Here is a 21,962-nt window from a genome sequence, read left to right as displayed (position 1 = left end):
TATCTAACAGGGCACTAAGAAGAAAAAAGGTATTTACTGCCAGTATAGCTTTGACATGAACAAAGCTAGACCATTTTAAATGAGCAAACACTATATTATTTAATTAAAGAAAAACTACATGAAAAACAGTAAGGTTGCGACACAAAGTGATAAAAGTCACAAAATTAAAAGATGAAGATGAACTGTCAGACTTGGCTTTAATTTCCTCATTTGTACACAGTTTATTGCTTTAAACAGTGTTTAAAATTTTACAAAAGACAACTAAATATTTCATGGAAGGTTAAAAACACATTTACTGAAAAGACTGGAATGGCATCTCTTAGGTACACCCATATTAAGGCCTTTAAAACACTATTTACTCAGGGTGTGTGTGTGTGTGTGTGTGTGTGTGTGTGTGTGTGTGTGTGTGTGTGTGTGTGTGTGTGTGTGTGTGTGTGTGTCCGTCCGTCCGTCCAACTAGAAAACAATACTTGGGGACATTTGTTCTCTTGCTTTTACATTTGTTTAAGAGCTGCGTGGGTGTGAAGATAGTTATATATTTCTCAGAGGCAAACATCTCAATGTTGTGTCAAGACAAATGAGGATGCATTTCACACTGGTTAAAAATGTGAAGCCAAACCCCTAAATTCAGAGTGGCAGGCAGTGTTGACAAGTCATATATTGAAGTCTTTTAATGAGTCTACAAAGTACAAATCATACCACTAAGAATTGTAGATTTTAAATCCCTTCAGGACAGGGACAGGGGTTTTGCCCATTGCTTGTGCCAGCATGACAACAAGAACAGTGTTTTCACTGCCTGGAAGTTGTAACCTGCTTTATACCAACTGCATCATCAGGTTCAGTCTAATGCATATGATCAATTTATTTTTTGTCATTGGCACAACTATGTCCTCCGCTCCTTCCCCATCTGCCAAACTGACATTTGTGCAAACAGGTACAACCAGTATTAAACAAAACCTAGTCTCCTGACTCTGTTATAATGTACGCAGGGGACTGGACTAAGTTAAAGGTGACGGCAGAGAGCAAAAACCACAATATAGGGGACTGTGATAATTGTTTTGTTTTAAAAAAGATTTCTAAACAATTCAGACAATGAATGGAGCTGAACTCCTTATTGGTAGTGGCAGGAGGCCAACAAGAAAAAATATTTGGCCCCGTGGCCATATACTTATGAAATCTTTAATTTCAAGCAAGATCTTTCCTAAGGACACATGACCTAGGAGCAGTAAAAGGGATAATATAAATTAGCACCCATTCCAAGCTGTTACCAGCCTTCTCCTTTTTGATATTCCAATGTCAAGCATTTTCTCATTCCAACGCCTAAACAAGGCTACTGTTCTATGCAGACAACTTTACAGAGCAACCACTGAGCCCTCCCATGAGAGCTTGAGATTCTCTGAAAATCCAACCATTTTCTGCACTGAATTAGGGGAGGGGGCTGATGCTCAATTTATTATTCCAACTCCCAATCTCTGTGTAGTGAGGGGGGTTAACTAACCTCACCCCCATTTATTATATCCCCACTGTGGGGAATCTAATCCTTGCTCCCAAGACAAATCACCTGAAGTTGTCATCCTGTGAAATGAACAGTTTAAATGCACCATGAAAAATCTTATTTGCTAATCACAGGAAACCTGCTCAGTGTTCACTTACTCATAAGGCCAGATTTACCTATTCCATGCAAGCTGACATAATTACTTCAACATCCAGATACACCTGTGCCCTCCCAGAGCTGCAATCGCAACAACCTCCTCAACCTGACAGACATACCTCCGTATCTGATTTGAGTGACAGTTAATTGATACTTTGTGAAACCAAGAGAAGGAGAAGGGAGGGTGGTATTTGCAGGGAGGAACAAGGCTGGAAAAGAATTTTGGCAGTGTGGGCAGAGAAAGGTCAGATGTTGGAGATATTATGCAGGAAAAAGCAATAAGATTCAGGCATGACCTAAATGTGTGGGTCAAAAGGAAAGGCAAACACGAAGGAAAGATTAAAGGATTAGGTGACAGGCTGGAGGGTGGGCTTTGGGAGAAAAGAATCAGGAGTTCAGTTTTGGCAATTACTAATACTCCTCCCTCAGAACTACGGTGGATGCCCGCCATAGACTACTTACTGGATGACTATTTACCAATTAAGACTTCTGTCCAACCAGAATTAATCTAAATTTGCTCCCTTCTTAAGTTCAGATCCTTTAACTCCCCAATAAACAACCCAATCATTAAATCTTATCTAACATCTATTTCATGATAAATGTACCACAATGGCTACCAAACATTCTGAATTTCAAATGTATGTTTACTATTGAAAATAAATTGAAAATGTTTTTAAATCCCTAAATTAAGATATAATGCCTCAGAACTGTACAAGATCTCACTTATAACTTATTGAAAGAAGACGGAGACTACTAATAAGATAAGATCAAGTAATTTTATGGCCATATTTTTTCTCTCTGTATTGGCTGATTCTGAGGCCTCAAGCCTTTGAAATTCAGTTCAAATGTTATTTGCAATGACTGTGTGAGAGAAATCGCACTAGGGTAATAGAGATTCCAATTACTGTGTAGTGTCAATTATGTATAGACACCAGCAAACCTCTCAGTGACTGCTTAGCAGTCCAAGTGTTTCCCCGAAACATTGTCTCTAAGGAGTTGGTATATAATTGTATTCAATGTAGCTGAAGTTAAGGTGCAGTAACCTTAATGTTAACGGATTCAGTATTAATGACATGTTAAATACACTGAACTATTTTATACAACTGAAGCCTATTAAGAAAGGACACCTGCCAAATGAGTAGACCTGTTAAGAGAATAAATATTTTATTTACCAAACTGAAAGGAGTAAGACATACAGATAAAATTAAATGTGTGAACAGAACTGAGTGTATCAAAAGAAGAAAGTACAACAGGAAAATTACTTGAAGGAATTATAAAATTTGCTGTGTCCAAATCAAAATATAATTTATATTCTAAATCAGTGGCTCTCAAACTAGGGCCACCACTTGTTCAGGGAAAGCTCCTGGTGGGCCGGGCCAGTTTACCTGCTGCATCCACAGGTTCGGCTGATTGCAGCTGCCACTGGCCATGGTTTGCCGCTCCAGGCCAATGGGGGCTTGCGGGAACGGCGGCCAGCACGTCCCTCGGTCCGCGCCGCTTCCTGCAAACCTTACATCACCCCCCAACATGTATTCTGTCATATACATGCGTTACAGAAAAACTATTTCCGAAATATTGTAGTTTCTTTAAAAAATGGGTTGTTCTGTTTTTTATCCCTTTACCTGTAGGGCCAGATGTTTTAGTTACCACAAGTCCCAACAGCACAAGCTTCAGAAGGAGTCATAATAACCTTCAAGAGTGATCCAAAGTCATGTTTTGTACATAAAAATGCCACAACTTTAAATCCCTTTACTTATGATGTTCCAGGGCTAGAAGAAAGTGACAGGTTCCTCTTAGAAGCCTGAGATCTACCCTTCCCAATGGCGTGAACCTATTTCAGCAGCAGAAGAGAATAGACTTTAAACCTGTAACATTTTATGCATGGAAAGTTGTTACTGCTGCAGGATTGACTCTTGCTTGTTCTGAGTGTTGTGCGGGTGTAATTGTTTTGGGGAGCAGATGCAAAAAACCCAGCTGCTTAGAATGTTAGAATAACTTCCATGAGAAAATGATTAGTAAGTGGAGAGCAAGTAGGTGGCTGAAGTTCCATGATAAAAATATTCATTGCTCTACTATTTATGACATGGCTATCATTGCCCCACAACCGTATTTTAAAAATTCAAAATTATTTTGATACCTTATTACCCTACACCTTTGAAGTGAATGGAAGGACTCATTAATTTCAATGGGAATTCAACCAGACCCTGTCACAAGGTGGCTGGCCCCTTTAAACGTGAGCTGGGCCCAGTCACACCTGGGATAAACTCAGATCACCACCAGGTGGTGAGATGCTGTAAGGTCACATGATTTGCAGGTCATGTGGCTTAATTAGGTCTCTACCCCCCCCCCCCCCAAGAGGGCCTCGGCACAGGCAGAGATGGTGTCTCTCTTTCTCTCCTTTCCTCAGAGAGAACATCCTTTCTAGGACTCCAAGAAGGAAGCCGTGGGAGTTTATGGCCCCTTTTTGGTGAGCCACCACTATGTTTTTGCATTTGTCTCTTTGGACACCCCAGAAGAGTTGGACTTTTCTTAAATTACTTAGCCAAAGGGCCAAATCAGTGGAACACCCAAACTTGGCTGTAGGGTTTTTTTTTTTTTTTTAGAATCCGTGAGGAGTAACTGAGACAGGACCACTGCAGAGCCAGCCCATGCCATGCAGGGGTGGTTGGGAGGCAGCTGCCCTGTAACAGACCCTACAAAATCACAGCACTTCTAAATAAATAGATTTGGCATAGAACTATAAATGAGCAAAGCTTAATGTGAGCTATGAAGACATCCTGCATTAGTAGCTAGACCCATCCGTGGCATTAAACAACTAGTATAAAACCCTGAAATAAGATGTTAACAAAAATTAAATATAAATATATTCCATCCCTATCCAAATTATGGGGAGGGACCAGTATACTCCACAAACTTTCTGCCTCACTGCAGACAGGATAACATCATTTAAATTAAATCAAAGTTTTTGACTGACTCAAATAAGAAAATACAATCAGTACTATTGTAATATTTAATTTTCTCTAATTTTTATTCCTGTAATTTTCAATGTACTTCAGAAATCTGTACTGAAAATGCATCACTTTTAGAATTTGTCAGGGAGAAATTGGGAGGTTTAGCTGCTGAAGACAGCTGGGTTTTTTTAGCTTATGGGAAAGAGCAGGAAAGATTTTGGGACTGCAGAACATTCACACTATCTGCATGTTTCTGCTTAAATCATCAGCAGTGAAATAGTTAACAATGCTGACAAGTTTTCAGAGTGAGCACCCCACTGATCCCAGGGACAAACAGGTCTTACCTTCCAAAAAGTTACTGTTTCAGGTATTTACACCATTGTGTTGGCTTGTTTGTGGAAGGTTTTCTTCACAACCGTAAAACTTAGATTCTGGATCAGAATGCTGCAGTAAGGGATGGATTCTATGGCAAATTCCACCATTAAGGAGTCACAGAAAAGCCCTGACTAAGAGCGTTAAACTGTTATGATATTTAACAAACTTAACTCTGTTCTAGATAGGCTGGTAGCTCTTTGCATATCCAGTTTTCTAGCGCTAAACACTCCTGTGTTGCAGAAGTGATTTTATTTTATGTCCTTACAATAGTCCTTCGTAATCTTTACTGCAATGATTTCTGATGTACTCTGCATTGTATTCCTTTCACTTATTCAACATATAATTGCTGTATTTGTGAATACTGCACATGTTGAAAACAATCAAAAGCTAATGAAGAAATGGTTGTAATGAATTAGTAATACTGTTAGATTTGTATTTAGAGTTGATTTTATTGTTGCGGGTGAAAGATGATCAATAGGAATATGTAATCAAGTTGGATGTGCTTTTCATCTCCTGAGACTCCTCTTGTAAATTACATGAGGCATCTCAAAGCATTAATCCTGGAGATCAAAAGTTAAATAAAATAATTTTAAATACTCACTTAAACCACCTCTTAGTAGATTTTCCTCAATTTTTATTAAGGTATGGAAAACAAAACTGTAAATTCCTTAAAGAATTAGGATAGATTTCATGCTCATCATGTTTTCCGTTATGTTTCAACCAAACAATCTTGTCAAGAATACCATCCTACTCAATATGTTCTTAGGTGCTGAATATTTTAGAATTACACATTTTCTGCCCTTCTTAATTGGTTGATCCTCAAAGCACACACTACTTAGGATACTGTACCTATGCTGCTGATATGGATAAGAACAATAAGTCCCAACGAAAATCACTTTTATGATGAAGAGACTTAATGTGCACCAGTAGAGGTGAGGATTGATTGTTAAGATCTATTGTTACTATAATAAGAAGTCAAACACTAATTAGCAGTCCCATTAATAAGATAAATCTCTGCAATATCTGCAGCTGAGACCCAGTCTTGTCCTTATGCTGTGGTAACAAGCATATCCGTTTGCTGATAACACTCTGCCTTTAAGAGTTTATGCTGAACTTCTACACACACACATTGCCATGTCAGACTACCTTATTTCCAATATTTTTATTTCTCTTCACTTCCACCTAACATGTTCTGTTTATTTCTACTGTGCTTTTAGTTCATTGGGCTAGGAAGCGAGGAGGGAACTTCAGACTCTAAGGAGCTTCAGACTCCTAGATTGCAGCCCTTGGCCATTTCCTCCCTGTAACTGCAGGTCAGTCTAAATCTAAACAACTATAGATTTCCATCCCTGGTGAATTCAGACAAGAAGAAATGAATTTGCTTCTTGCAAGTATAAGGATTCTACACTTGTTTTTGATAAAAAAATGTTTAGGTAATTTTATGTGTAAATTAGCAGCAGCAGTCTATCAAAGTTTGGGCATCCACCGCTCCCTTATTTCGAACTACAGAACCATACCTCTCACCTCTCTGGATTTTATACAATATAACAAGTAGTGTGGGCTCTCCATAAGCAGAATTATTCATATTATGTGGAAGGAGGGAAAAGATAATAAGAGAAAAAGAAAAAAATGGCAGGAACAGCAAGGATTACAGGAGACAAAATGCAACAAAAAGAAAAGCTATGTGCTAATACATTTTATTTACATTTTTATGTATGGAGTAGTAATATACAAGTGCTATATACGGGAACTGGAGGGGAAGGAGACTCTTTGCTGCAACTAAAATCAAGTTTGATTTTTTTTTACAATTACATAACCCCAACTAAAGCTTTGCTTACACACAAAGAAAATAAAAATTCACCAAAAATAAATAGGTGCCCCATATTTATATTATCATTTGTCCCACACACTGACTAATTTGGAGATAGGAAGAGGAAGACAAATAAGTAGTGGCCTAATCTAATTCTACTACTCGGTGACATTCTATTTTATTTAAGATTATACATCCTGCTTATTCGCACTTTATTTTACTGAAGAACATGGAGGATGAAAAATTCATGATAATTAAACCTCATTCCAAAATATAAAGTGCAATTGACTTATCTTTTTCTGAATTAAATGGGTAAAGCATATTCTACTATATATCCCCTTCTTCTCTTCTCAAATTATATTTTCAACATACTGGCTACCAAATATGTCAGGCTGATAGTTAAGGGCTACCACTGTAGGGACAGAGATTTAAAGAGAACACAGATGTGGATTCCAAAACAAACACAGGAAAGAAACATTGGGCTGGTATAATCTCTGACTAGTACTGGAACAATTTCGTTTATGGTAGGACTTCAGGAAAGCAATTAATTACTCACTACCAACTGCTCAAAGAGCAAGTGAGCCATATCCAGTAGCTAAAAGCCCACAACATAATGTCCATCCACAGCATTCAAATATCAGGCAATGAAGATGCTCTTTACAGTGCCAGAAATAATATTTCCAGCATTTTTCATATGTACATAGATGAAGTAATTACATAGTATGGCAACAAAAAAGACTGTATAATTTACAGGAGAGTTGAAAATAACCTGAAAGAATATATTTCCAGCAAGTATTCTCCATAGCCTGAAAAGTATTAAAAATGTATAAAATAAAAAGGAATAATTAAAATAAAGTTTCTTTGTTTCATAGCCTCAAGGGGTGTATTCTGCCGTCAATATGCACCTCTAACTTCCACACACATACCAGCATCATGATAGAATAGTGACTGTGTCCGTACCAAGATCTGAGAGAAAACTACACGGCTGGAAAATGATGTCCCTTGGTTCCTATTCAGGAAACTAGTCTTTGTAAAATATAATTTGTAATACATAAAGGAATTGCAAATGGCTTTTAGACCTTGATTTTATAAGCATTTTGTCCTTTTTATTTTATCTGTTTAACTGAGAAAAATAGAGATTGGGCACAAGTTCCATATACAATGTGTCCTTGGAGAGCCACAAAGTGTTACACAAGCTCACAAAAACTACGGAGGACCCAAACCTACTTCCATTTAAAACCAATGGCAAAACCCTGACTTCAATGGGAGCAGTATCTGGCCCATATATAGTACAAAATATACAGCGCCTCAGCATTATTACTAGAATGCATTATTTCTCCCATATTTCACCTTGCTATTGATCTGAAGCGTCACAGAAGATTTAAATTTAACACATTTCCATTGTTATCACTTTTGCAGACAGTAATGAACCCTAATGTTCTGTGTAGGAGCATTTAAAGGTCTTTTATCTTCTGAGTGTCTGACTAATTCTAGATATTATTATGGTTGTGTCTTCCTTTTACACTTAAATTATTGGACTAGACCTTCAACTGTCTTAAATTCTCATAGCTTCACCGATATCCACGGTGCTGCACCAGTTGACCCATTATTAATTCAGTGTTTTAAATGCTTCTACTAATCATTTGTCTAATTGCAGCTTTAAATACTTAAAATGCATCTCCATTCCCAAAATGACCACATTCAAGACTATATACACTGTTTTCCTCTCCCCTGTCTTAAGCATTTTTAAGATAAGCCTTTCTGTAATCATTTACAAACCAAACGACAATACCTCCTATACCAGGGATCGGTAACCTTTGGCACGCAGGAAGCGGGCAGCACATACCTCGGCCCGCACCGCTTCCCGCAGCCCCCATTGGCCCGGAGCGGTGAACCGCAGCAAGTGGGAGCCGCGATCGGCCTTTCTGTAATAATACTTCCACTATATATTTTTGGATGTTTCTTAGGGCTTGTCTAGACCAGTGTTTCTCAACCTTTTTCTGCTGGTGACTCCCTTTGGACTTACAAAAAAAACCCATGACCCCCCCACCACCACCACTAGAAAGAAAAAATTGTACCTCTACCTTAAATTTGGTGCTGAAACATGTAAATTAGCTTTACTGTGCCCCCTATGGCGTGGGCCCCAGGCATTGCCCTGCTTCGTACCTCCTAAGGCCAGCCCTGCTTGCAACCTCCCCAAACCTCTCCTGTGACTTCCCCCTGCCCTTCCCCCAGGTTGACAAACACTGATCTAGTCTAACAGTGTGCAACAAACTGGGGTATAAATGTGCTGTGGACTCCGTTTCCACGCACTCAGTTTTCCCTAGTGCACACTCATGTACTCCTGTTCCAAACTGGAGCAGATCAAAGCATGCAACGGAACTTTAATCACGATTTCTAAATAGATCCGGTCATAAACATGCCTCTGTGCATTTGCATGTTTTTGGTCTAACAGCATCAGAGCTGGTCACAAATTAAATTTCAAAGATGGTGAAGAAAACATTGGGGGGGAGGGGGATTCCAACAAAGTTCAAATAAAATTTCAATAAAAATTTGTCAAAATTTCAATTTTTTTCTACCAGTTCTAACATCACTTATGATTTCAGCACAGCTCCAGAGACAGCTAACTGCTAAACAGCCAGGACAGAGCATGGGACACTGTTCTCATAAAAACCCTATCATCATGGAAGGTCCCAGAAACCCCTATCAGGATGAGAGCCCTGTTATGCTAGGAGCTGTACAAACAGAGGTAGGTAGAGTCCCCACCTTGGACAACTTACAATGAAGAAGAGCAACATACAAAGGGTTGGGGAAAGGGAGGCCATCACTTTGTATACCATATATACATAAAAAATTATATACACCTCTACCCCGATATAACGTGACCCGATATAATGTGGTAAAGCTCTGACATGCTGCTCTGAGCAGCGTGTTAAGGGTGCCGGGCCAGGCCGGGGCTGAGGGGTTCGATAAGGGGCAGAGGGTCTCGGGGGTGGTCAGGAGCTGTGGGAGGGCACTTTTGGGGGCCCCGCAGTCCCAGAGTGGCCCGGGGAATTAGCGGGGGGCCAGGAGCAGCCCATTCTGCTTCCCTCGCCCCGGCCCCAGCCACGTTGCTCAGGGGAGGGGGAATTGGGGGAAAGGATCCCCCCACACTCACCAGCAGCAGTGGACCTCCCCGCACTGACCAGCAGCGGGAAGCAGAGCAGCCCAGCCCCAGCCAGCTCCACTTTGCCAGCTCCCAGCCATGGCACTCCACTTCCTGCCACAGGTGAGTGCAGGACCTTTCCCCAGCCGCCCACCAGCAAGGAAAGTGGCCACCACAGGTAAGTGCAGAGGGCATCCCACGGCTGGGAGCTGGTGGAGTGGAGCGGACTGGGGCCGGGCTGCTCTGCTTCCTGCTGCTGCCGGTGCGTGCCTGTCAGGTGGCAGGGGGGTGGAGGGTGGATAAGGGTCGGAGCAGTCAAGGGACAGGGGGGTTGGGTAGGGGGTGGGGTCCTGGGGGTGATTAGGGATGGGGGTCTCTGGAGGGGGTGGTCAGGGAACAAGGAATGGGGGGGGGGCAAAGCAAGTTCGATATAACGCGGTCTCACCTATAACGTGGTGAGATTTTTTGTCTCCCAAGGACCGCGTTATATCGGGGTAGAGGTGTATATATATATAAAAAAAACCACAAACATTTGGTATTTTAAAAGGGAATTTTTAAGTTTATAATTACATAAATCAATGTTGACTTTCCCCAAGTGGCCTTCAGAACAGCCATTAAGATATAATGGAAGTCACCTGTCCAATAAACATATGTCAGTGGTTTTTGCTGTAAGAGGTTGCACCATACCTGGAATAAATCCCGCTGACCATGTCATGCTGGAAAGAAAGCTCTGCTCCATTGCTGGGACCAGCTGCTTTGGAAATAAGCAATACGACCAAACCTCGCATCTGTAGGTTATTCCGGCTATCATACACAAGCCCTCTGCCAAAAGAAAGAGGGGAAGGTTGGGAGGGGGGGAATAAAATCAGGATTTTTCACAAAATCATTTTACCTGTTCTCACAAAATCCAAGTAGAAAGACTCAGCCTCCACAGTGACATCATCATTTCATCTAAAGACTCTACTATTCACATCAGTGGGTGAAGGAAACTGCAGTTCTCAATCAAGATCTTTTGTCATCTTTACTCCATAATTTATGGTGAAATGTTACTAATACAAATAAACACAATACTTCAATCTGGAATTCCCATTTCTATTTCCTAGGAGAATTGTATGCCCAGCACTTCTGTAAAGTTGTCACCAGGAATATTTTTAGATAATTTGATGGTTATACAGTACAACAGTAATAGTATGAAATATTTTTACCAAATATAAAATAACAAAAGCAGCCATAAAGATGTTAGATGGGTACAACCAAAATCTATAATCTACTGAAAAATATTAAATGTTATAACAGAACATACAACAAGATTAACTGCATTTTAGGAACAAACTTAGTAAAACCATAGAGAACAATAGACAAGAAAATTTCCATAGAAGTGAGGGAGTTAAATTCACTGGAGAAAGATTAACAGTTTGAACAAACAGAAGAACAGTTTAAAATGCTTTATCTTTAAATTCAGTTCTCTCTCACTGTTTCTGCCATGAACAATTCTTAACTACCGCGGAGAAGGTGGAAGCTCAAAAATTAGTTTGCTTAAAAATAAGCTTTGCTCTCCTCCTGGACCCAAAATTTCTGGAATCTCTGCCTCCTAGTCCTAACTCTCCAGAAGGCTAAAAGTTTAGAGTAAAAGGATTTTATATACCACAAAAGTGTTATGCAGTAATCCAACTTCCAATGAACTTGAGTACATGATCTTTGATACTATCATAACCTTAGTTTTTATATGGCTCATTTTACAATATAGTAGGTTACTAGACAGGTTGAATCCCATATTATTCCTGGCTATAATTCTCTGGCTTGATCTCTGGAAGAAATTAGATCATATCTGTCTTTATAACAACAGTGCTCCAGGAAAATCTATGGTATCTTTTAGCTAGGTGATATTAATGTGTAAGAAAATCTACCATACATTACTTAATCTCAGAGTACTTCATAGTTGAATATTACAAAACATTTCCACCATTTTACAATCCAAGACAAACGAGAGTATCTTCAGGATGGTATTTGAAATTAACAGTTCTATAAATACAAAAATTCACCATTTGCATGTTAGACTCAGTGACAGACAATGATGTTCACACTGAAGGCTGCCACTGCATCCTTGACTCATTCCATTATGTCTCGATAATACTTACTGCTTCTATAGTGGTTTACATTTACAAAGTGCTTTACAAACATTAACTAACGTTGCAGTACATGCAATCCACAAATATTGATTGTTCTGACATGTGAAAAACCTTGCCATAATAGGATGAGTTAAAACAAGATAGAGTGATGGAACTCATTCAGCAGCTTTTCAGTCATGTTATAACCATCTTATAGTTAAAAAAAAATAGTCTGTTGAAGGAGAAGAGAAAGACAGAACTGATTATAATGTGGCAAGTCAAGAAGACCCAGTCAACATGCTACTTGTATATAGGGTAGGAATAAAGCAGGAAGGAAGAGTCTGGGGAATGAGTCGGCTGAATAAAGAGGTGAAGGAGATCAAGTTTGGCTCTTCAAGTGTTGCCTCTATATTCACACTTGTGGCAAGTGCCTCCCCCTGCATGCCACTGACCTACAGGAAAGTGGTGCCTGTTGGAGCAGTATGAGCACTCTCTCACAGCACTGAATGGTTGGAGTTCCAAAAAGCTCTGAGGAAAGGTGAGCATGAAGTACAAATAAACTGAGGCAATGTCCACAAAGAACTTCTGTTCTTTTGGCAAGTAACCATTTCTTTTTCAAGCAAACTCACATTTTTGGGAGTCTAGCAAATACCACAAGCCCCCAGGAAGGTGAGCAGTAGCATTCTAAAACAAAAATTGCAGACCCGCTCTCGCAAAATAAGCATCAGATGCCCCTGTTAAGAAAACAATATTCTGAAAATATGTGTACAGAATTCCAAGTTGTACTCCTGCATATTTCTACGATGGAAACACTGATGCCATCTTAGTTTGGTAGAGAGAGCTAAGAACTGATGTTCTGACATCCTAACTAACATCTCATTTGCCAGCCTTTTCCCACTAGACAGATGGATTCAGCTTACAGTCCTCATTGAGGGAAGAGCAGCTGGTGCCCAAAATATATTCTGAGGTCATGAGTAGCAAGTAGGGTTGCCAACTGTCTAATCGCACAAACCCAAACACCGTTGCCCTGCCCGACCCTTGTCCCATGGCCACGACCCTTCCATGCCCCTTCTCTGAGGCCCCACCCCAGCTCACTCCAGCCCCCATCCCTCCCTCCATCACTCACCCTCCCCCACCTTCACTCACATTCACCGGCCTGGGGCAAGGCATTGAGGGGCGGGAAGGGGTGCAGGCTCTGGGAGGGACTTTGGGTGTGGTAGGGGATGAGTGGTCGGGCTCTGGGAGTTTGGGTGCGTGGTGCAGGCTCTGGGCTGGGGCAGGCAGTTGGGGTGCAGGAGGGGGTGCAGGCTGTGGGATGGGGCTGAGGGGTTTGGAGTGTCGGAGGGGGCTCTGGGCTGAGCCTGGGGCAGGAGGCTGGGGTGCAGCAGGGGGTGTGGGCTCTTGGAGGGAGTTGGGTGCAGGAGGGAGTGAGGGGTCTGGGTCAGGTTCTGGGAGGGAGTTTGGGTGCGGGGAGGGTGTGAGGTGTGAGCTCTGGGCTGGGGCAGGTGGTTGTGCTGTGTGAGGGGGCATCGCTTACCTCAGGTGGCTCCCGAAAGCGACCGGCATATCCCTCTAGCAGCGGCTCCTAGGCGGGGGGACCAGGGGTTTTCATGCGCTGCCCCTCCCCGCAGGCACCGCCCCTGCAGCTCCCATTGGCCACAATTTCCTGGCCAATGGGAGCTGCGCAGTCGGCACATGTCCCTACAGCCCCTGTGGGGAGGGCAGGGGGTCTCCATGTGCTAGCCCTGCCTGCAGGCTCCATCCCTGCAGCTCCACAGTTTCCAACCAATGGGAGCTGCAGAGTTGGAGCTCGAGGCAGAGACAGCGCAGGGAGACCCCCTTCCCAGGGCCACAGGTACATGCTGGCCACTTCCGGGAGTAGCATGGGGCCAAGGCAGGCAGGGAAATTTTTTTCACCAGACAAAAAGCTATATATATTATATATATGTACACACACACACACACACACACACACAGTATAAGTTTTAAACAAACAATTTAATACTGGTAGACAGTGATGATGACTGTGAAGCCTGGTTGAGGTGGAGGAGTCAGAGGGTGGGATATTTCCCTTACTGCTAAATGATGAACTAGCAACTGACTGAACCCTCAAGGGTTAACTCTCTTACTCTACAAGGCAGCAGGAATGGAGGGAGATATGCGCATTATCCCTTTAAGTACACTGCCTTGTTAATTAGACCAGCTTGCTGAGACCACAGCTGCTGCAAGCTCCCTCCTTCCTGAACCCTGGTATGCCCCCCCTGCTCTGTGGAAGATGGGGTAAGCGGGGTGCAGGAGCAGGGGGACACCCTGACATTAGCCCCCCCTTCCTTCCCTCTCCCCCGCACAGCAAGCAGGAGTCTCGGGGAGCAGCTCCAAGGCAGAGGGCAGGAGCAGCACATGCCAGTGGGGGGAAGGACAGCTGCAACTGCCAGCCTGCTGGGCAGCTGCTGCACAGGGAACTTAGGGGAGCGAGGAGCTGATATGGGGGCTGCCAGTCCACCCTGGTTCCAAGCCCCCACCAGCCAGATGCAATGGGCTGCTCTTCCTGCAAGCAGTAGACAAAGCAGGTGGCTGCCAAATGAGTTAGAAGGGAGCATTACACAGCTTTAAACGAGCATGTTCCCTAATTGATCAGCAACGTAACAAGAAAACAACATTAACTGGGAAAACTTTAAGTGAGGACTTACTGTACAATCCACTTCTGCAGAATTTGACAACTAAAGAGTACAAATTTTGTTTTCAATTTTTAAAACAGTTGCAGATTAGAATTGAGTTTTGAACTTGGCTTTCAAATATTTAGAAATCTTTGGGGCCAAATGGACAACAAATATTTACAGCTGATGCTAAAAATTTAGCCTGTAGCAGTGCTACTGGCTGCCAATCCTAAAAGTCAATTTGGTGCCATGCAGTTAAAAACTACTTGTATTTCTTAAATTGAGTGTTAAAATGTAAATGGCAATTAATCCTGTGGCAGTGCCTAAGTACGTAGCTAGCAGACTTTTAATCAACAGATTTGAGTGTTGCTTGAAAACTATGAGCGCATGGAGTAATAGTAACAGTAACTAGCAAAAAAAAATATTCAGCCTGGGATTTAGTATTCAAGCACAGGATAATGCACAAGGTCAGATCATGAACTACTTCACCATTGCAAAAATAAGAGTACACCTGCTTGAATAATTTCATATTCTCCTAACTAGGAAGCTTTGTGATCCAGTGGTTAAAGGAAAAAAACTGGAAGTAGGGAGAGATCTGAGTCCTAATGTGAATACTTACTTACCACGGTACATTGAGCAAGCTACTAGCTCTCAGTCATCGGCCTCGGACAATCCAATTTAAAAAATGGGTAAAAACTAGCAAGACGTGAATGAAAACCAGATGCTATATCCAAGATAAGCTTTCTTGGGATTAAAAAGTAATCCACATATTTTCTGATGTTCCTTCACACGTTCCTTCGTATACTACCATATTTATGGCTAGAAATCAAGAAACTAGGTAAGCTGTTGTTAGTGTTGAGCACCCTCTGGATTTAGATATAAGTGGTGCTGAAATACAGACAAGTACCTCTCTCTATACAAATGAAGATTGTGGTAAGAAGAGGGACATAGTCTTTATACATTTCAACACCCAACAAGGAAAGGCATTTAGGACATATACACTGCAGGTTACTTAACTTTATAGTTTTTTGCCATCTGGATACTAGTGCTTGCAAGCAAGTTTGCATGAAAGACTGCGTATGGATTATTTTAGGAATTGTGCACAAAGGATGGAAGGTTAACAAAATTTAACAAAACTGTTCACTGTATCATAAGGTTTCCTTTTACTGAAAATATATACCTAATGAAGGATTTTAAAGGGAAAAAGTTGTTTTCAGCACTCAGTGAATTTACAGGTTTTGTATCTTTATTCTCACTACTCAAATGAGTAAGTAAAAATCTGCTTACAATATTCCAAAAATTTAGATGAAAAGCCACATTCTTTTCCTCATGCCAAGAAAGCACTGATGATATAAACAATTAACATTGTGTAGATTTCCAAAGTTTGAGCCACATGTAAATACTATAACAGTCCCGCAAAAGTTAGAAAAATACATATATTCTGACTATATACAGCATACACATCCTATTTACAGAATACATGATGGTGTGTGATAGTATAAACAGTTTTCTGGCTTCAGTTTAAGTTCACCGTATTACTCATGCTTGGTTAAGCACAAGAGAGATGCAGGTCATCCAACTATGTGCAAATAAAATCTTCATACTTCCTCACACCATTCATGCATTTTGTTTATGATGTATGTTAGAGAAAAGTAGCTCTTTAAAAAAAAAAAAAAAAGTTACTGGTACTATTCCTTCCTATTCCTTTGTCCATAAAACCAAGTTGCCTTAGTTCTCATGTACAGAAAAATTAGTATTCATAATTTTAAACATATTAAAGATAATCTGAAGAAACTTTTTTTTGATATTTGGAAGCCCAGTATCTCATGATTTGGCCGGGCTAGAAACAAATTGTATTATATCATACCATTAAAAAGCAGCTTTTCCATGGGACACAGACCTGCTGAGCCACAGAGTACAGGCACTTAAATCAGTTGCTGGTTTAGGAATGGATATGGCAAGTAGAGAACAAGTGAAGTTTTAAATTTCTGCTTTTACCTGATCTATACTAGGGGAGGGAAGGGAATGAAAAATAGCCTATTATTACTATTAATAAAAAAATCCAACTGTTTGAAAGTTCAGAGGTTTAGAATGTTGCTAGTAAAAACAGATTGTTCGCAGAGTGCAGGGCAAGGTACTCAAAGGTGTAAAAGAGGAAGAACTGTACAGGTATAATGACTAAATATGTGGTACGTCTATCACATAATTATATAAGTAAAATACAATTTTAGCCAGGACACCTTACACATGCATATAGATTTATGAGCAAAATACTATTCAAAGTCCAATTCCATTTACAGAAATGACAAATTATGCATCTGACATGTATCATATCCATACTAAAGCAAATTATATTAGACAAATAAAAAAAAGCCTAAGGTGACCATTCTTTAGAAACTAGAAACTATAGCATCTATTTGACATGGCTTCAGGGGTCACATTCACACTCTACCTGATTTAAATTCCCAAGAGATATTCTGCCCAAGTAACAGCTACACAGAAGTCTTCCAGATGGTGCAATTAGTTTTGATGGGTATGTGGCAGAAGACAGGTTCTTCTAGGGGGAAAAAGTGAACTGAAAGCAACCCAAGTGAAATTGGGCACATATGCAAGTAGTGTCAAGCTTGGAATCTTTTGGAAAACCTCTGCAGAATATCATCACAAGTGTGAGCATAGAGTAGCCAAGAAAAGACATTAGTAAATATTGCTTGCTGTAAGTCATAGACTAGGCAGATTGGAATTATACACTACACCCTCAGGGGAAAATAAAAAAAGATAGATGAGTATGTCTGACTAACAATCTACAACAATCCAGCTTCTACAAAACATTAAAAAGGCTGGAAGAAAAGCATCTACGCTAGATTTTATGCATATGACAAAATAAGCCATTTGAAAACTGTCAGATTCACAGGTTTAAACACAGGACTCTCTTTTTTTGAGTGAACAATGTTGATGCACGGGAGAAGAGTCTAGCTCTGAAACATGCATATTACGCTACACAGACACAAGAGACTCACACCACCCACTCAAGCAGTGACACTGGCTAATAGCTAATGTGCTGCAAATTACACCTCCTACTACCACACTCCGTCTGTTACAGAGAATAAATCAAGCAAACATGAGCATTCCACTCAATGTTTTGTGCATTTCTCAACTTGTAGTGCCCATTTCAACAGATTTTACTTTAAAAATGCAGTTTGGAGATTTTGTCAAAAAACACACCGCCTAGTTGCAAGCAATTAATATTTTTAGCATTAGTCCTATTAGTTAATCAAGGTTGCGCAACAGAACGAAATTTGGAATATCTGCAATGGAGTTGATTGTGAGATGACAAAAAAGTAATTTTATTACCAGTCTTTTGCTTTCTACAGTATATCATAATGAGATTAAAATGGAGAATAGAAGAAATAATGGGAAATGTAATAAGCCGGTTCAATAAGTAGATGAGTGGACAAGGATGAGATATCATGATGCTGACTGGATAATGGGAAGCCTAAAGAAAGTGTCTAAGAAACTGGGAAATTAACAAATCACGGGAATAGCAGAAGTGCGAATAAGGAAGATTTAAGAAGTAGCTAGAAAAGTGTTATGTAAGCAAAATCAAGAAAATCAACAAAGGTGGTAAGTACATTTAGGAATAATATTAAGAAAGCCACATAGCTGTGGTTCCCATAAAAATATAGCTGGCCCACACTGTACATAAGTATTGTGTGATATTACAAATAATAAACAGTAATTTGCAGTACCATAGCACCTAGGAGCCCTAGTTATGGACCAGGACCCCACTGGGCAAGGCGCTGCAGAAATACAGAACAAAAAGTCCTTGCCGCAAAGAGCAAATAGTGTTAAATTTATGACATACAGGGAAAGACACTGCCTATTTTGCTCAACCCAAGTCAAAGAGGTATACAATATACTTGTAACCGTAATTATATTTCAAAAAGTATTTTTAACATTAATTACAATTGCCATTTCTAAACCTAGAGGTAGCCATTATCTGCACAGCATGGTTATCTGTCAACACTACAAATGTGAGAGTTCTGTTATCCTCATGGCTAGTTTCCAATCTGCTTCAATAATGACTTGCTAGAAATAACAATCCAATATGTAACACAAAATATTTATATGAATTTGCTCAAGTGATCACATTTAAATAAAGCACAGTATGCTAAACATGTAATGTAATGTAAAGTCACTTATTTTCACCTGCCTACTACATATTTAACAAATACTTAGAACTTTAATATCTATTAACTTAAATTCTTCAAACACCCTAAAATACCTTGTCTATGTTAAAGACTAAGTTCATGGCAGGTATGAAGTTAAAAAAAAGCTTATTACATTTGGATTTCAAAGACTGACTAGATATTTGGCCACCTGAATCTCATCTGCTTCATTCTGGAAGAAAAAGGAACCTCTGCTCCCTACACAGTAGCTCAACAAAGCTAGAGCAACTTTACAACAAAAATCTATTGGACAGTGGTATATAGCTGGTCAATCATCATGAGAGAGCCTTACCCATTCCTCTCTGTTTTTTCTAGTTCAGCAAAGCCAGACACAAACTAGTTTCAGTACATGAAAGGAATACATAAAATTAGTTTTCATAATAGTTCTAGATTTTCCTTAAGTATGTACCCACTGTTCCAATCTAGATGATTCTTGCAGGGTGTGGTGGGGGGTTGTTTTGTTTGTTTTGGCAGCTTACCAGTTCCCCCTGTTGGCAAGCTCAGAACACTACAGTGTAACTGAACCCCAGGGCATACTGCCACAACTATGGACACATAAAATAAGCAATCCAAACAAGAGTTTTTGTAAATCAAGATTAACTTGAAGTAGTAAATCTATTTTAGCCTAGTCTATCTGCCTAACAAAATATTTAAATGGACCTCTTCACCTTAGTCTGTCTCTTGTTCAGTTCCCTTACAAGAAAAAAATATCAGCTGAAAAAAAAAACCAAACAAAAAAAACTTATCCTGAATAGAAAATTCAGATTATGTTGGCATGGGAAAAAAAAGGAATATAACAAAGTTAGGGTCCAGGCCTGTTACTTATGGAAAAGCAGAAACTCACTTAGAGACGAAGAAAATGTAGGTAAGAAAAAAATTTATTGGAGGGAAGGAAGGCGGGGAGGATAGATACTTGCTGTTCCAGCAGTCTAGACACCGCTAGGGTGAGACTCTTAAGCAGTGACTGAAAATAGGCACCTGAGGACTGTTGACTAAATTGGATACAGGCATCCTTTGTTAACAAAACGGGTTTTGCTGGGGAAGGCCAAGGAAAGACTGAACAATTCTTCATCCAAACATTACGTAAACCAAGGCCAACTCATATTTTGCAGTGGGTAGTGAAAGAATGCACCGATGACCAAGTGTTCACTTGGGAAATCTCATCTTCGGTTGCTCTGCTGTTCAAGTCCAGGATGATGACCCTGGCTGGTCAAGTGGGCTATTGCCACTTTAAAAGAGATTGCTTACTGAAATAAATTATACACTGGAATGTAGTATATTTTATTCACCTGGAAACAGTGTATTGAGAAGCTTGACAGCCTTTTTATATCTCCCAGATAGAGCCAAAGCATTTTACTTCCTCCAAGGTTTTGTTCCACTTAAGTAGACCTGTACAGCCCAGAAACACATCTAATGTATGCAATTGTTTTTCTAAAGATTGAGAGGACTTGGAACAGATGAGGGCAAGCAAACGGATTTTAAATGAAAGGTTGCATTTTTGTTTGGGACTAAGTTTGAAGCTGATCTGAGCACTACTTTGTGCAGGAAAAAAATGTAGGTAGGACTGTTTGATGGAGAGAGACCTCAGAGCTCAACAATTCTACTTGCTAAAATGATTGCTAAGAGAAAAGGTTCTTTCAGAGTCAAGAAATGCAATGAAAATTTGCCCACAATGGTTCAGAAAGAGCTTTAGTCAGTCTTTGCAATATTCAGTGCTCCACAGGTCATGGAATATGCAGTCTTCATAGGAATGCTGATTTTAGAAGAGATTAAATTTTGGGTTTCAGCAACAGGCCAAAATTAGAAGGAATAAGTTACATCACCCCTGAAGCGGAGAATTGCATTCTCAAGAGATTAAGGCTCACAACTTTGTGAAAACCCTACAGGAGGAATTCCAGAGTATCCTTCATGGCTAGAAACAAGGGATAGATCTCTCTTTGGACACACCATGGACACAAATTCTCCAGATCCCTTTATATATCTAGTTAATAGATGGCTTCCTAGATTTGAAAAGGAAGTCCCACAAGCTTTTGAGAGTAACACTGATTCAACACATGTGACCTCTCAGGTAACAGATGGCAGCAGTCCAAATGAACAAGATCCCAGAAGACTGACTGAATCCACAGCCATTACACTGATATCTATCAATTTCAGACACCACATGTGTCTGGGCCATACAGAGTGAAAAGCTTCACTGGTGCTTGGTCCTGGATGATATTCTGACTACTTCGGCAATTTAGTGTTCTTTAGTGCTCACAACTCCAGGAAACTGATGCAGTGTTGGGATTCCTGGAAGGATCATTTGCTCTGGAACACATGGACCTCATCTGGGCCTTCATGCCAACATTCTGACATTGGTTGTTATCCAGACTAACAGGCATTCACTATAAGCTATGTTTGAATAAGTACTATGAAGATCTTCACCAGAGTAGGGTTGATTAGTAAATCGTCCAGTCTCCTACACTTTTTATTTCAAATGATTGATTAGGCAGTTCTGCCCAGTGGAAGTTTCTACATATGCTACTATCATACCAACCAGATGGAGATATCAATGAGCCAATACTTGCCAATTTCTTCACAGCCTCTTGAAGGAATGCCCTGTGAAAAGTACAAAGGGGACAGAGTAGCACCAAACCCCCACCCAATAACAGTCTCCACCAACCCCAAAACAAGCAATTAAAGATACCAAATCCCTCCTCATTGTTTTTTCCTGTGACCCAAGGATCAAAAACTCCTTTGTGACTACAAAGGACTGTGAAGAATTATGAGTTATGTGTGATGTTTTGGGGGTTGTGAATCCAAGGTCAAGAATCACTGGTCTAGACGGTGGTAAATCTGAATCTCTTGTTGTCCCAGGTTAATAGGCTAACCATTAATTTCATGAACACCTAAGAGGCAGGAGAGTACACGAAGAGCAGTGCTTGGAGTTCATAGTGCTCAACCCCAGTTGTGAAGCACAGGGCACACTAGCTGAACTGATGCACTGGGATATGAAGATTGTGCTGTATACACTTCAAAGAAGCCTACATATTTTGGAGC

At 40.4% G+C, this 21,962-nt stretch overlaps 1 protein-coding gene across 7 annotated transcripts in view; it reads right to left on the bottom strand.

Moving 5' to 3' along the window:
* The window catches only part of PDSS2 (decaprenyl diphosphate synthase subunit 2), a 171,699-nt gene that overhangs the window by 76,761 nt on the left and 72,976 nt on the right, over positions 1-21,962 (bottom strand). For all 7 annotated transcript variants that reach the window (XM_039528882.1, XM_039528878.1, XM_039528879.1 and 4 more), the window contains one exon: positions 10,620-10,754. In XM_039528882.1, the coding sequence (XP_039384816.1) occupies positions 10,620-10,720 (101 nt within the window). In that variant the 5' untranslated portion in view covers positions 10,721-10,754. The remainder of the gene's footprint in view (positions 1-10,619; positions 10,755-21,962) is intronic.

Source organism: Mauremys reevesii, linkage group 3 (genome assembly GCF_016161935.1).
Source record: "Mauremys reevesii isolate NIE-2019 linkage group 3, ASM1616193v1, whole genome shotgun sequence".
In the NCBI taxonomy this organism is placed as follows: domain Eukaryota; kingdom Metazoa; phylum Chordata; order Testudines; family Geoemydidae; genus Mauremys; species Mauremys reevesii.
The sequence above is the reverse complement of the archived record's forward strand: the minus strand, read 5'-3'. Positions and strand labels throughout refer to the sequence as shown.